Source organism: Neofelis nebulosa, chromosome 8 (assembly GCF_028018385.1).
Source record: "Neofelis nebulosa isolate mNeoNeb1 chromosome 8, mNeoNeb1.pri, whole genome shotgun sequence".
Taxonomy (NCBI): Eukaryota; Metazoa; Chordata; class Mammalia; order Carnivora; family Felidae; genus Neofelis; species Neofelis nebulosa.
In genome coordinates this window covers 81669763-81686083 of record NC_080789.1, presented here as the reverse complement: position 1 = coordinate 81686083, position 16321 = coordinate 81669763, and the positions used below count along the sequence as shown (strand labels likewise).

Here is a 16321-nt window from a genome sequence, read left to right as displayed (position 1 = left end):
TAATTTATTTAACATAAGATTTAAACATTAGGGCCACCTCGGTCCTAATTATACTTTAAAAGGTTTTGTTTTAATTTGGTCACACAGAAGCCTGAAATACTTATACCAGAATTATTGTACATTGACTTTCATTAACTGTCTTGCTTCCTGCTTCCCATTGCCACTGTCTGATTTCTGAAGTCTGCATCTAGATCCCTGTCGTTTTTTTTTTTTTTTTAATTGTTTGTTTCATTCACAAAAACTAATTATTGATTTAAGAGTTGACACACTCCCTGAATATTCTCTTTTGGCCATAATCTGTTTTAAAACAAATTTGTCATTTGTAGGACGAACTGGCATCTTTAAAAGAACAGCTAGAAGAGAAGGAATCTGAAGTAAAAAGGCTACAAGAAAAATTGGTGTGCAAGATGAAAGGAGAAGGGATGGAAATTCTTGATCGAGGTAGCTATATACATTTGACATTTGTTATCTTTGTTGAAACCCTCCCTACTCAGCCCTCCCTATGCTCCCTCTCTCTGTACAAGAACTCAGTTTTAGTGGATATTTAATTCCAGAGAAAGGGCAGAGGAGTAGAAACAATATAAGCCCAGGACAGCAGGGAATCCTGAGACTCTTGCCTGTGCCTGGGGATCTGTTAACTTCCTCTTCAGCAGCTGGAGAAGGGTAGCTCTGTACTTCATTGGATATTTATTTTAGATTACCAAGTTGTAAATTCTCACGAAAGAGTTCTCGTTCAAATTGCAGTATAAGGGAGTGTCCGAGAGCATTAAAAGGAACCATCATTATGCCCCAAGATTATTTTCCTCTGAACTGAACTTGAAACAGCACAAAGTAGGAGATTTAGAAACCTTGCCTGCCCTTTTGAGAGAAGAGAGGAAAAGACTCTGCATCTTTGGAAAATCAGTGAAAATTGACTGTGGATTGAGCCCTCCACCTGCTAGAAAGCAAAAACAGGGGAATTCTCGTTCTGAAAAAGTATATGAATTTATCAAAATTGTTCTCATAATTGAGGAGGTTTGTTTTGAAAATTGTATGGACTGTAAATTTTAATGTACATTATACTTGAAAGAAAATAACTTGAATGAAATGTGGTTTTTATATTATATTTGCAAATATAAATGCACATAACACCTGACAACACTAGGTTCAATTTAACCTTTCTTTGCTGTTAAAGATTATTGTGGCACTGCAGAAAACCAAAGCAACTTGTGACTCTTTTGAAACAAAAAAAAATTGCATTTAGTGTAGCTTTAGTATATTTATCTGTATTATGTGAAAGTTGGTAACATCATTGTGCAATGAAGGCGTTGAATTAGGTTACCTTTAATGTCTTTCTTGGCTCTAGAATATCCTGGCTTTATATACCTGTAGTTATTGCATTCCACTATGGATCAGAGAACTCAATTCATCAAATATTGAGGAAAATGGATTTTTTTCCCTTGTGTATTTTGGCATATATAGAATTTGTGTGTGTGTGTTTGTGTGTTAAGTAAGCTCTACGCCCAACATGGGGCTTGCGCTCATGACTCCGAGATGAAAAGCCACATGATGTACCAACTGAGCCAGCCAGGTGCCCCCAGAATTGTGTGTCCTTAAAGGACATTCATAGGCAGGTCATGCTTGTAGGGTTTTAAGAATAAAATGGAGGGGTGCCTGGCTGGCTCAGTCAGTGGAGCATGTGACTCTTGATCTTGGGGTTGTGAGCTCAAGATCCACATTGGGTGTAGAGATAACTGCAAAAAAAATAAAGTCTTAAAAAACAAAAAAAAGAATAAAATGGAATCATAGGACTTGTGGGCTAGAGTAGTGGTACCCAAAGACTGATACTGGTCTGTGAACTGCTTGTTACCAATGTACAACCAGGTAAATATGAGGGTTGAGAGCAGGGTTTAAAAACTTCATGGCAGTCTGATGTTGGCATAACATCTAATTGCATGGTCAGTGGACTCCTCCTTAGTGAGGACATAGACCATTTATTTCAGTATTGTTGAATTTGAGTGGTGAGTTTCATGTGACATAAGCAATGTACTAGGCACATTCAGGAGGGCCATATATTGAACTGTAATAGAAATGTAGAAACAACCAAAGCATCACTAGTGGGTTTTTCACCATGTATAGTGTAAGGAGTGCGTATGTACTCCATTTTATACAAGAAAATTGACAGAGGTAAGCACTCAAATTTAGTTCTTTTGATTAATTATATTCGATTCTCTTTCTAACCTTACACAGAGCATTATATATTGTAGTGCCATTTGTAAAATCACAAAATAGTGCTTAATATTCAATTTTTATAGGGTTAGCATTTCTTTATTTTAGGTAAAAGGAAACTAAATGATGGTGCTTTTAAAATATTCATTGTTGTAATGTATACTAACTTCCAATTCGATGGGTTTTCCCGCACAGATGAAAATTTTAAAAAGAAGCTCAAAGACAAAAGTAAGGTTTTTGGTGTATTTCCATCAGCCTTTACATTCACCAAAAGTACTACTTGGACTGTTCTTTGCATGTGTTTTAAAACATTTCTCTCACCAAAGATGTAAAGTTGCTTCATCAATAAGCTCTCCATTTCTTCAGAGTGCAGGAAATAGAGGGTAAATAAACAAACAATAAAAACAAGGAGTAAAAAGGTCATTTTGCATTTTTTCTGATTTAGTCCTTTTGCTCCACAGGATACAACAGAGGACTCAGAGTAGTAGTGGAGGTGAGAGAGCGTTTTCTTTGTAGTCCAGGAGATATAGGGTCAGAGGAGAAAATTAAAATGACTTGTCAATGTTTTGGAGTTCGCTTTTTCACTGAGATCTACATTAGGAATTAAACATACCCTCTTGATGTTCGAAATGAGATTGTACCTAGGCTGACTAACAGAACTCAGATCATACAGTGCAGCATAAAGATAAATCCTTAATGGGCTCTTTGCTTTTAGATACTGAATTCTTAAGTCAAAGGAATTTGGCATCACAAAAGAAAAAAAGAAAAGAAAAAGAAAAAAGCAATTTCTACAGAATATACCTTAATTGAAAATGTTAGGGGCACCTGGGTGGCTCAGTCGGTTGAACGTCTGACTTCAGCTCAGGTCATGATCTCGTGATCTGTGAGTTTGAGCCCCACGTCAGGCTCTGTGCTGACAGCTCAGAGCCTGGAGCCTGCTTTGGATTCTGTGTCTCCCTCTGTCTCAAAGCTCCTCCCCCGCTCACACTCTGTCTCTCTCTCTTGCTCAAAAATAAATAAACTTTAACAACAACAAAAAAAATGTTATGTCAGTGTTTATGATGCACCACTGTTTTAAAAGTTATCTTAAGTAATATTTTTTTTCCCCTCAGAAGCAGGTAACTTAGGTGAATTTTTTTCTCTATTGAATTTTTTTAATTTGTGATTTCATTTTAGGTTGACTTTTCCATCATAAAATTTATTTATTTATTTATTTATTTATTTATTTATTTATTTATTTATGAGAGTGCACATGGATGGGCATGGGCACACACATGAGTGGGGGAGGGGCAGAGGAAGGTGGGGAGAGAGAATCCAAAGCAGGCTCCAAGCCCAGTGGGGAGCCCCACACAGGCTTCATCTCACAACCATGAGGTTATTCATTACCTGAGCTGAAATCAAGAGTCAGACACTTAACTGACTGGGCCACCCAGGAGCTCCAATATTTGTTCTTTTATTATTAAAGTAACATGCTTTTCTATTAGGCCATCAAATTTTAAGGAAAATCACATTTACCTTACTTTGGCTTTTATGTTTTAAAATAGTATTGGAAATGATGTTTATAGATGAAGCAAAGTGCTTATTATCCTTCTGTGTGGAACCTACAACCAGCTGCTTAGCATGACTACTCATATAAATGCCACATTCCATCAGGCTCTCCATTCATGTCTCCATATTGGTTAAAACGGAGTATCATTTTCTCTGCTTCTGTCATCATGTACACTGTTCATTGCTTTCACCCACTGCTTTCTAGGTTTCTTTTTTGGAAAACTCCATGTTTTCATTGTTATAACACTGAAATTTCATGTTCAGTGTTCTCATGAAGATTTTGTTTTGCTTCTAGAGAGGGTAGTTAGCTCTCACTTACCCTTATTGTTAGCGATGACCGTTCAGGTGACATAGAAGGTGTTCATTTTTCAGATTTTCCCTAAAAGGAGGATATGGATGGTAAAAGTTTCACTAAAACATTACAGTCTGAAGAGGCAGCCTCTTGTTATTGTCACACCTATTAACTAACGTGAACTCTTTTGTGATGTTGTGATATTTTCAGATATTGAAGTACAAAAAATGAAAAAGGCTGTGGAGTCTTTGATGGCAGCAAATGAAGAAAAGGTATCTAGATGAAATTATTTATATGGATGTGTAACACCATTGTGATCATTCCCTGCCCTTTCTTGAGATATGTCACCTTGAAAGAACATAGGCTAAACACTGCTGAAGTTGAGGGACAGCCGTTCTCCCTTTCTACACAAGTGTGCCCCTGCTCAGTGTTGGCAGATGTAACTGGGATTATGTACAGAAGAATGGCAGCCAGCAGCGCCGGCTCCACTAAGAATTCCCTCCCCTCCTCTCCATGAATTTAGAAAATGTTCAAGCTCTCAGATCATTTCTTTATATGCGGGTAGGAAACGAGAGAAAGGATATGGTCCATGGTGCACCCTTTGTGTGGTCACTGGAAATCCTAGGCTAACGTGAACCCTGAAGGAAGTGGCCCATGACAGCTGTAGCTTCGTGATGGTGTTGATTTTATTCGTGTTATTTCCTTCTCGTTCCTGGATTCTTTCACATCAGGGATTGCCTCTATTCTCCTGAGAGATGACATACGAGAAAACAGAGGCACAGGCACTATGAAATCAAGTATGGCCCCAGGCCCTGTTTTAGCTACTCCGGCCAAATGGCCAAGGTCTCTGGGAGTTCTTTTCTCCCAGTTGCTTCTCTCACTTCATCCTGCTTAGAGCAGGGACACAATTACCTACTAAAACAAGGTGTTTCTTGGTGGCCTGCATGATCAGCCATATATCCAACTGGCAGCAACACTTGATTTCAGCTCCTGTCATCAGAACTACTTTTACCTCATGTTCCTTAATGAATGGAACAAGGAGGCATTTTCCTGAGAAAAGATTAATTTCAAGGAAGTAAAAAACAAGCAAATGCCAAAGAACTTTGTCTTGATCTTTTTCTCTCATCTTGTGTCTTTCTCTTACTTCTCTCTATATTTTTGCCTTTCATTTTCTTTATTTGCTCTTTATTATATGGAAATAAACTCACTGTCCTGTCACCCACGTGGTTTCTTTTTTACTAGTCTTTCCTACTATTGAATACAAAGGAAAGTCATTAGCAAGGTGCCCCCATAGCTTTTACTTTTTAAAAATAATCATTGAAATTCATTGGGTTTTAATTTCCCTCTGCCCAAAGAGCAACAATAACAAACAAAACTCCCAATGTTGACTGAGGGCTTATTAGATCCTCAGTCTGCTTTAGGAGTACCAAGGGTGACAAGTTTTTAGTAGTTCCAGAGAGCTTCAAAGAGGCCATATTTGAGCAAAACCTGAGGAAAAGCAAGAGTTGTTCATTAGGAAAATGAAAGCTTCTAGGGAAAGTATCTGTTACCCAGAACATGTCTCAAAAGCAAGGCTTGAGACAACCAGTGCATCCTGGGAAAGTTCAGAATGATATAACAGGTGGAGGGGTAGATGAGGCTGACAGGGGAGCTGCTATGAGGTGTTAGGCAAGCTGGAGTGCTAAGCTAATCATTTGGGGTATTAACTGTAGACCTTGGGCAGTGACATGATTTAAATTGTCATTTTAGAAAGCGAACTCTAGTGGCAAAATGGAGGCAAGAGTAAGGGAGGCAGAGTTAGGACAGAAAAATTAAGAGGCTGTTAAATAGTCTAGGTGAGAAATGAAGAGGGGTTGAAATACAGCAGTAGAAGTGAAGTGGTGAGGTTTTCCAGAAATTTACAGATTGACAAGATTCTTTTTAATCTGAATTTGAGAATAAGTTTCTAGTTTGAGTAGCAAAGTGAATGATAGTGCCCTCAAAGAGTTAAGGGAATCCAAGCAAGAGGCTCAAGTACTGAGGGCAAATAATGAGTTTAATTTTAGGTACATTCAATTCGATGTGCTCATGGGACATCTAAAAGGAGATTTCTCATAGAAAGTGAGTCTAATTTTTAGGATTAATGCAGAATTACAGACTGGTAGGGAATGGACCCCATCAATTTTAGGAGAAGTACAGAATTATAGATTGTTGGGGACTAAACTGTAATTGATGTATAGTTAGCTTTTGCTCCAAGACCAATCACGTACATTATTTCTCATACTTCTGAGGGTTGGCTAGGTAGTTGTTATGGTCTGGGCTGGCTTTGCAGCTCTCTGCAGTTAGCCAGTGGTTAGGATGGGGCTGGATGGTCTAGAATGATGTGATTCACCTGTCTGGTGATTAACAGACTTGTATAGGTTGGTCCCATCTGGGATGTCTCTTCTCCAAATGATCTCTCATCCTCCAGTAGACTAGCCTATGCTTCTTCACATGGTGCTTACAAGGTTCCCTAGAGCAGAAAAAAGAGGGCAAGCCCTAATGTGCAGATAAATACCTTTCAACCCTTTCCATGCACCACATTTGTTTCTATCTTTTTGGCCAAAGTAAGTCACATGGACAAGCCCAAAATCAGTGAGGGAGAAGCTAGGGAGCCCATCTTTATAATCCACCAGAATGAGGGTAAAGGACAAAACCTGGAAGTGCTAACATTTCATGATCTGGGCTGGCCAGATAGTGGGGGTTGTAGAAGTAGAATATCTTATCTGGTCAACGGATTAAGAAATCAAAATAGAAGAAAAGAAAGAGTGGAAAGAAAAGGGAACAAAGAAGGAAAGAGTGGGGTCAGTCAAGTACCAGACAGAGGTCAAATTAGACAAAGGATGAAAAGTGTTCATTATTTCAGTAAATAGAAAGTCCCTAATGACTAATTGAAGCAACTTTGGCTGAGTGTTTTGTGAAGGAAAAAGTCAGATGGTGACTGATGACAGCTGATAAAGACAGCAGGTGTAGACCTTTCTTTCAAGATCTGACCTAGAAGTTGGAGAGGAGAATAATTAAAGTTGATTTTATTCTTGGTTTTTTTTTGTTTGTTTTTGTTTTGTATCTTATTACCTTGTTTTGTTTTTGTTTTTTAAAGATGGCAGCTGAAGGATAGGATCTCTAAATTTAGAGGTACTTCTTCTCTATCTCTGATGTACGTAGGAAAACTATTCTAGATATTACCAGTTTTACTAAAGTCTAGAAGTCTTCTTTGGATAATGTAAATAATTCATGTCTACTTATTCTTTGTGTCACAGTTTTACTGTTTCAAATCAATAGTATTAAAGATGATAATTGATTCTATTAATAGGATCGGAAAATAGAAGATCTTCGCCAGTGCCTGAGCAGGTACAAGAAAATGCAAGATACGGTGGTACTGGCCCAAGGTAAAAAAGGTAGCGTAGCTTTCTAGGTTTTTCTACTTTACTTGATCTTAAGTGGCTGTGAACTTTGACATTTGGCCTTGTTTTCTTTCGGGGAGCTTATCCATTATTCCAAATTAGTTCCTTTGTTCATTCAACATTATTATTAGGCATCTGTTCTCTGCAAGAGTGTGTAGGCCAATGAGAATACTGTAGATTGTTTGGTTGGTCAGGGGGACAGCATTCCAGAGAGAGGGAGGACAACAGTGTGTTCAGGAGGTTAGGGGGGAAAAGAGCTTGGTGTGTTTAAGAAGTAAAAGAAGATGAGTATGCCTGGAAGGTACTGAGCAGGGAGAGAATGAGATGAGCTGAGCTGATAGAAGTTGAGTGTCGCCCAGGCAGTGAGAGGCATTCAGCTCTTTGAGCCCAGAGGGATTGGATTCACTGATGGTTTTTAACACGTCAGTGGCATCTGCATAACAAATGGACCATAGTGGGAGGAGGGAGCAGTGTGGGAGGGTAGAGAAGCCAATCAAAAGACCCCTGCAGCATTCAAGTGGAATGCTATGATAGGTACTGATAGGAAATACATTTTGGTGTTAGAATCAAACATTGGTTTGATGGACCAGATGAGAGTGAAGAAGAGGAAAGAATCAAAGATTTACCTTTCTGACTAAAGCAACTGTGCGGATGATGATTCCATTTACCAGTATAGAGAAGCCTAGTGGAGGAACACTGAAATGTGTTCAACATTGAATGTGTTAAGTTAAAAAACAAAAACAACCCGTGAGACATCTAAGTAAAAATAGTCATGCTTTGATGGTGATTAAGGTGTATACTTGTTGAGATGAGCACAGGATCATATATGGAAGTGTTGCATTACAATATTGTACACCTGAAACTAATGTTAACACTGTATGTTAACTAGAACAAAAATAAAAACTGAAAAAAATAGTGCTCCCTTTTGATGTATTGTTATTTTATCTGCACATGGTCCAGTTGGCCATCCTCCAATGTGGAAAATCTCTGGGGGTCATTTAAAACAAAAACGTCAAGAACTTTGAAAGTTTTCTTGTTCATTAACAATATGTAGGTGGGGGTTATTTGCTCTAAAAGTAAGCACCGGTAATAAATCTTTTGGAGGGTACTCGTGAAACACTCAGATTTTGGAATTTCAATTGTGATGAGCCAAAAGGAAAGAAAATCGTACATCAGACCAAAATTTCTGGTGGCGGGGGGGGGGGGGGGGTGGAAGAAAAGATTTTCATCTTTTTGTTCACAGGGCTTAGCATGAGTTAAGACTTTGTAAATATCCCAATGAGCAAGCAAATGAACCTTCATCAGTGTTCTTACATGCGATTCTCGTCAGTCAGCATTTTCTGTGCCTTCAAGAGAGTGTCTCTTTTTAGACACTATTGCAGATTCACAAGTGATTAATTTTTACATAGTTGTAGCATTTAAAACTGTCTGATTTTATAGAATCTCAACATTGTAATTCCTATATTTAAAAATCAAGGGAAAACATTAATTTATGTAAACAGATTATTTTATAAAACATGTAGAAAATAGGGAAAAGGGGTAAAATTGTTTGTAATTGCACTGGCATGATCACTTTTGTCAATTTCATGTATTTTTTTTCCATCTTTGTAAATGCATATAAATGTAGCTAAAAGAGGTAGTTTTTAACCACCATTGAAAATTATGTCCTGTTCTAATGAAGAGTTTATAAATAGTGATTTCTCACTAGGAATTATATTTATTTAGATAACCCTTAGAAAATGCTAATATTAATACCTAAATTTTAATAAAATTAGAATAAATATCTAGTAAAACCTAAATTAAGAAACTGAGTCTAGTTAATAGCTTTAAACGAGCATATGAGTTGCCATTTTGTATTACTCAGAAAATAGTGTGTTAAGCAACATTCTTTGGTTTTAGAAAAGAATATCTGGCACTATTGCCCAGCACTTAATCCTTTTCATCGCTGGAGATGTAAAAGAAATTCTTAAAGTTGCTGCTTTCCTGGATATATGATTGAATTTGTCCCTAAGGCTATTCTTTCTGCCTTAAAATAAATGAAATACAGGGATCCTCTTAAGGAATCAAAAGATTGCCTATCTTTTTTTCTTTTCCTTTTTTCTTTCTATTTTTTGTTGTTGTTGTTTTTTGTTTTCTTGTTTTCCAAGAACACAGTAGTGATGAAGATTGAGTTGTTTACTGGGTGGCTGTTTTACTATTCTGAATTAGTTTGTTATACCACTGGTATTCTCCAGCTTGGTTATTTCTGAACTGAAATTTGTAAAGCCCTAAAATCTGAAACAAAATTATGGGAGGATTTTTGGACTAAATTAACTTTTGATTTCAATGCTGTGAGTCCATGATTATATCTATTAAAACTACCATGAATTAATACCTTTGTTAACACCACCCCCAAGCCGCAGGTGCTCATAGTTTGGAATGTTTCTTAGATGCCATGTTATTTTTCTAATGATTTCAGGAGAAGGCGAGTCTTTGGTTTTTGAAGATGAGGAAAAAAATAATTATATTCAGTTGGTATTCTTCCACCAAAAGTGAAATGTAAATGAAAAGCTGCTGTTGTCCTCCTTTTGTTTTGTCTTTTTCTAGGCCAGGATAGCGACTTTGAAGATCTGCTCACATCCAGTTCCATCTCCACTTTGCTGGATGCACAAGGTTTTAGTGACCTGGAGAAAAGTCTGTCGCCTACACCAGTAATGGAATCTCCCAGCCGTGACCCATTTAACACAAGTGTTCCAGAAGAGGTATTTACAGAGTCTCAGTTTTTTCTTCATATTGAAGAGATTGTGTCATCAAAGGTTAAGATGCTGTTGACAACATGAAAGACATGGGATCTTTTCTCAGTTTGACTCCTGACTGAGTTTTGGCAATTTTTGTGTCTCATAGGACTTCATTTGAAATGTGTGTTTTTTCCCCTCTCTCTTTAATAAATAAATGCCTTGGGTGATGTCAAAATTATTTAAATAATTCAGGGAAAACATGGAAGAATGAGGTCATCCTAAATAGGAGAGGACAATCTATTTATTAAAGAATAAGTAAGGAATAAATGAAGTGGGGATAAAGTTTGATTATATAAAGAAGTTGATTTTAGCCACTTCTGATTGTGCCTCTGAAAAATGATGGACTAAAATTTCCTTGACTTCTTTAGGCTTGGAAAAAGCAACTGGACAGGAATACTCAGTCTTGAACTCATTTACTTTTCTTTCACATCCAACTGGTGCCAAAACCTGTTTCCATTATCTGTTGCAAACCACCCCAAAACATTGTGGCCTGAATGACAACATTTATTTTGCTGATGGATCTGTGATTTGGGCAGGGCTCAGCAGGAACATTTCATTTTCGCCCCACTGGGCATCAGCTCGAAAGGCACAAAGGCTGCCCATTTGTATGTCTTTATGGGTGGGGCTCCTTTTGGCTGGGACATCAGCTGAGGCCCTGCTTGGACATGTGACTGCTTGGCTTTCTCATAGCATAGCGTTTAGGTCCTAAGGATGAGCATCCCAAGAGAACCGGGCAAATTTCTGTCACTTTTTATGATAGAACTCTGAAGTCATGTAGCAGCTCTTCTCCTGTAGTCACAGGTCCACACACATTCACAGAGGGGAAGCATAGACCCTACCTCTTGACGGACAAGTAACGACAGCACATTATAAGAAGAACACGTGGGGCGGCATATACTGGTGCAACCACATCTGAATAGTACAGTCCGCCTCTCCACTCTCCGACTATGATAATTTACACCCCTCTCCCATGCAAAATACCCTCACCCTCTCTTCAGAGACCTCTTGGTCTCGTTCCAGTTAGGCATCAACATCCAGAATCTCATCATCCACACGAGGTCAAGATGTAGGTGAAGCTCCTCCCGTCTTCTTGGGCACAACTTCTCGAGGAGCACTTCATTCCATTTAAAGAACCAGGAACTTAAAGGTCAAGCTATGTGTCCCCTCTACATTTGTCGTACTGTGGTGGGATAGGCATAACAACTGCTAGGCATTCCCATTTAAAAAAGAGGGAAAGTGGAAGGCACACAGGTGTCATTAGTCCATAGCAATTCCAAAATTGAGCCAGGCCTACATTGCCAGCTCTTTGACAGAGCCCAGTCCCCTGGGCTCCTGGTTATACCTTCTGAGGCATCTTTCCATTTCCATAAGAAGGAACTTGTAGGGGCACCTGAGTGGCTCAGTTGGTTGAGCATCCGACTTCGGCTCAGGTCATGATCTCGTGGCCAGTGAGTTTGCGCCCCGCGTCCGGCTCTGTGCTGACAGCTCAGAGCCTGGAGCCTGTTTCAGATTCTGTGTTTCCCTCTCTCTCTGACCCTCCCCCATTCATACTCTGTCTCTCTCTCTCTGTCTCAAAAATAAATAAACGTTAAAAAAAAAAAAGAAGGAACTTCTAATTGCAGATGAGTCGTTTTCTGTCGAAGTATCTGTACGGGTCCAAGGCCTTCTACCTTCTGTCCCTCCCTGTCCGTCTAATTTGGTGTAATAGCTTATTTACTTGGAACTTCTTAAGAATTAATTTATAATCCAGTCCATCAGGTAAAGCATATCCACAAATATCTTCACAATAAGCCTTCTTCTACCTAAAGTTTTCTGTAAGGCTGCTTGGAATATCCCTTTACTTTGAGAGGTTTTGCTCTTTTGAAGGGTTCACTGAGATAGCACCTCCTTAAGTCTTCCTGAGGTCTTAACAAAGGCACACCCATGGCTTCATCTTAAGACTGTTTTCCTGACAGCACCTCGATCTTTGCCCTGAAACTGTTTCTTAATTTTTAAAATATTTATTTATTTATTTATTTATTTTTGAGAGGGAGGGAGGGGCAGAGAGAGAGAGAGAGAGAGAGAGAGAGAGAGAGAGAGAGAGAATCCCAAGCAGGCTCCATGCTGTCAGCACAGAGCCTGACATAGGGGTTGAACTCATGAACTGTGAGATCATGACCTGAGCCGAAATCAAGAGTCAGATGCTTGGGGCGCCTGGGTGGCGCAGTCGGTTAAGCGTCCGACTTCAGCCAGGTCACGATCTCGCGGTCTGTGAGTTCGAGCCCCGCGTCAGGCTCTGTGCTGATGGCTCGGAGCCAGGAGCCTGTTTCCAATTCTGTGTGTCTCCCTCTCTCTCTGCCCCTTCCCCGTTCATGCTCTGTCTCTCTCTGTCCCAAAAAATAAATAAAAAACGTTGAAAAAAAAAAAAAAAAAAAAAAAGAGTCAGATGCTTAACCAACTGTGCCATCCAGGCTCCCCGAAAGTATTTCTGAATTTTAGTGTAAAGTGCTGTCTAGAGAAACTAAGAATAAGAAGGGTTTTTTTTGTTTGTCTTTTTTTTTTTTTAACAAAACAATTTTGGCTCCCTTATGTTTAACATTTCTTTCTTTGGTCATCTTTTCTTTTAACATTTTGTTCTGTGTGGTGACAAGAAACTGAGTGGCATCTTTATTTTTCCTATCTGTTCCTGATAATTACATGGTGAGAAAAGGAAATTTGAATTGAATGCAAAAGAATTCAAGGAGGAAACAATTAACATTTCTCTCTTAAATGTAAGACAGGGCTAAAGGATGTCATTAATAAGAAATTAGTGGGTAAGAGAAATTGGAGGGAGGTGGTCAAAAGGTACAAACTTCCAGTTATGAGACAAATGAGTGCTGGGAGTGTAATGTACAACATGATGCTTATAGTTAACATTGCTATCTGGTATATTTGAATATTGCTAAGAGAATAGATCCAAAAAGTTCTCATCGTAAGGAAAAAAAAAATGTTTTTCCTTCCTCTTTTTCTTTCTTCTTTCTTCCTTCTATTCCTGTCCCTTCCCATCCCTTCCCTTCGTAACTAGACAAGGTGATGGATGTTAACTAGGCTTCCTGTGGTGATCATTTCACAGTAATCTGTAAGTCATTATACTGTATACCTTAAATTTATATACTGCTGCATGTCAGTGATATCTCCATAAAATTGGAAGAGAGAAACAAAGAGTTAGTTAAGGAATAAGAAATATTTTAGAGGGAAAAAAATTCCCTACTTGCTAAATACATATTTATATTGAAGGGAAAACTAATATTTGACAGCCACTGAGTATGCTGCATGTATACAGAAAGATAGCTATTCCATGTAAGATATGCCTAGATAATCTCATATCCTTAACAAAAAGCCTTTGCTATGTGAATTCTACTTTAATGAGACTTTTAGTTTAGAAACAATGATTTGATGATGATTGAGCATGTTCAGCGACTTGGTTAAAGGAAAGCTGGGAGGGAGATTGTGAGGTTGTAGTTAAAGCCCAAAAGTTTGAAATGAAATCAAGAAAATGGGTCACTTGGTTAGTGGAACCATCCCTCCCACCCACATCCCCATGATTAGGAACCCAAGGAGCTACTGTGAACTTCGTACCACAGGGGTAATGGCTCAATAAGTGGCCCGGAACTAATCATAAAGATTCAAACTTAAAAAAAAAAAAGATAGTGAAATAATTTCCTATTTTACAATAAATATGACTTGCTGTTAACAAAATTCAACCGAATGGATTTTAAAGTTCTTACTGGCTCTATTCATCAATTTATGAATCGAGCGACATCCACCTTAGCAGGTGGAACGGAACTCTAAGGATCTGTACAAAATGAAAGGCTTTTTTAGGCAGAAGGAAGGAGGAACAGGGGGTCATGCTAGGCATTTGCTGGTTGGTTCGAGTAGGGTTACTTTCCTTATGTGCAGCGAAGGGGAGTCTTGGAGCAGGGTCAGGTAACTTGTGTAGAGAAGGCAAGCGCTAATTGGTTGACCTAAGCCTGCCTTTTCTGGGCACCGAGCCTTTTCTGCACCGAGCATAGAAATTTAGCTAAGTTTGGGTTTGCTGACATGGAGCTTAATACAGGCCACTCTGTTTGGGCCCAATCGGGTTATTTTAACAGACTTCACATGTTATAACCGTTTATAATGTCAAGGGAGCAGACCACCACTCAGTAACTGAAACAAAAATCCACAAAGCTAAATTTATTGCCTATTTATTTAACAAAGGGAACTTAGTTGGTCAAAGACAATCTCTTCAGCTGATCGTATGTGGGGTTTCGGGGGATGCTTGGAGCTCGGGGACTGGTGGCCTCGCAGAGGCTGGAGTGAGTTGACATCAGCTGTGAATGTGTGGTTACAAAGGTGAGACTGTTGACTGATTGGCCTCTAGACGTGTGTTCACTGGTGTGAATCCCTACCTGCCTGGTTGACTTCAGAAGTGAAGCGCTGTCACTAATTGGTTGACTGGCAAAGTGAATTCACTGAGGTGAATTTTGATTATTTTTCTTTACCAGAGTTGTTTTTAAGTGTTTGGTTTATTAGTTTATGACGTGCTCACAACCTAAGTACTCTACAGTTGTCAGAAACTATTTAAAGCCAGAGTATAAAATTTCTTTCGTAGATTCCATCCCTAGGATACATAAGGCATTTGTTGGGGAAAATGTGCCATGCATTTTTGTTGTGGCTCTAATATTGTTATTAAGCAAAGCATTTTAATTGTATCCACAAATTAACCAGTTTGAACAACATTCTGTGTTAGACTGGTGGTAGAAATTAAAGTGAAAACAGGGGTGTCTGAGTGACTCAGGCAGTTGAGCGTCTGACTCTTGATTTTGGTTCAGGTCACGATCCCAGGGTCGTGGGATGGAGCCCCTTGTCAGGCTCCAGGTACTGAGCATGGAGCCTGCTTAAGGTTCTCTCTCTCCCTCTGCCCTCTCCCCCAACCTCTCTAAAATTAAAAGAGAGAGAGAGAGAGAGAGAGAGAGAGAGAGAGAGAACACAGAGGTGTGTTTACAAAGCGCTTTACCCAAATCTCATCTTAAATCATGACAGCCCTGTACGGTAGACATTGCCATTCTCATTTTGCAGGGGAGAAAACTGACACCTAGTTAAGTGACTTACCTAAGGTCACTTAGGCAAGTGTGCCAGAGCCAAGATTTTAACTGGGACTTCAAGTTGTCAGGATCGGCTATTAACTTACTTGATGGTATTTATTATGTTTTATTCAGAACCAAGTTCACGGATGACCTTCCTCCAGAAGGTTTTCTCTGATGAACACTTATTGATGTTTATATACTGAGACTGTTTTATAAATATAAGAATACGTGCTGAACCCAGGTGTATGAAATTTTATCGATAGACCGTGTAATTGTCTTACTTTTTTTTTTTTTTGTGACTTATGTTTTGTTTGATGGATTGATTTTTGGCCTTTTTGTAATTACATTACAGTTCCACACCGGTATCTTGCAAGTTTCGATCCCTTCATTATTGCCAGCATCTAAGGGCTTGGAAATTTCCGAAAAAGCAAAATTGCCTCAACCAGAGACTTTGTTTGAAGAGAAGTACGTCATTTATGTTCTGACATTGCAATATAAATGTTCAACAGAGTAGGTCAAGCAAAGACAAGGATGCGCTGCATTCATTTACAAACATAATTTTTCACAGGGGCAAGAAACAGGAAGGCATGGGCCAAGGGACTTGAAATCAGTTCTGTATTATTGAAATAAAAGGTGTGGAAGCAAGGAGTCACAAGAGAGGAGTCAGGGGAGGTATGGTGGTCAGGTTAGAGAGGGATTTTAGGGCCTTTGGGCTTTATGTCTAGGTCATAGGTGGCCGTCAACAAGTGTTGCCAGGTCCATAGTGACAGTCATGTGCCTGAGGCTGCCTGCAGGATGGCTGGGAAGGATTCAGGACAGGGATACCCTAGTTTCTCCATCAGCAAGTAGAATTTTGAGGGAGCATATTCTCATTTACTTAGTCTTACAATTAGACCAAATAAAGAAAATATAATGGAGTCTTTGTAAAGAGAGTGAAATATATTCCCTCGCACAGTTTTTTGTTTTTGACAATTGTGTTCGCTTAGA

At 38.9% G+C, this 16321-nt stretch overlaps 1 protein-coding gene across 11 annotated transcripts in view; it reads left to right on the top strand.

Moving 5' to 3' along the window:
• PPFIBP1 (PPFIA binding protein 1) overlaps positions 1-16321 on the top strand; it is a 177470-nt gene that overhangs the window by 137696 nt on the left and 23453 nt on the right. For 6 of the 11 annotated variants that reach the window (XM_058743246.1, XM_058743245.1, XM_058743249.1 and 3 more), the window contains 6 exons: positions 327-441; positions 2404-2436; positions 4259-4320; positions 7380-7464; positions 10057-10211; positions 15687-15799. In XM_058743246.1, the coding sequence (XP_058599229.1) occupies positions 327-441; positions 2404-2436; positions 4259-4320; positions 7380-7464; positions 10057-10211; positions 15687-15799 (563 nt within the window). The remainder of the gene's footprint in view (positions 1-326; positions 442-2403; positions 2437-4258; positions 4321-7379; positions 7465-10056; positions 10212-15686; positions 15800-16321) is intronic. The other 5 variants (XM_058743253.1, XM_058743256.1, XM_058743250.1 and 2 more) reach the window with 3 other exon arrangements.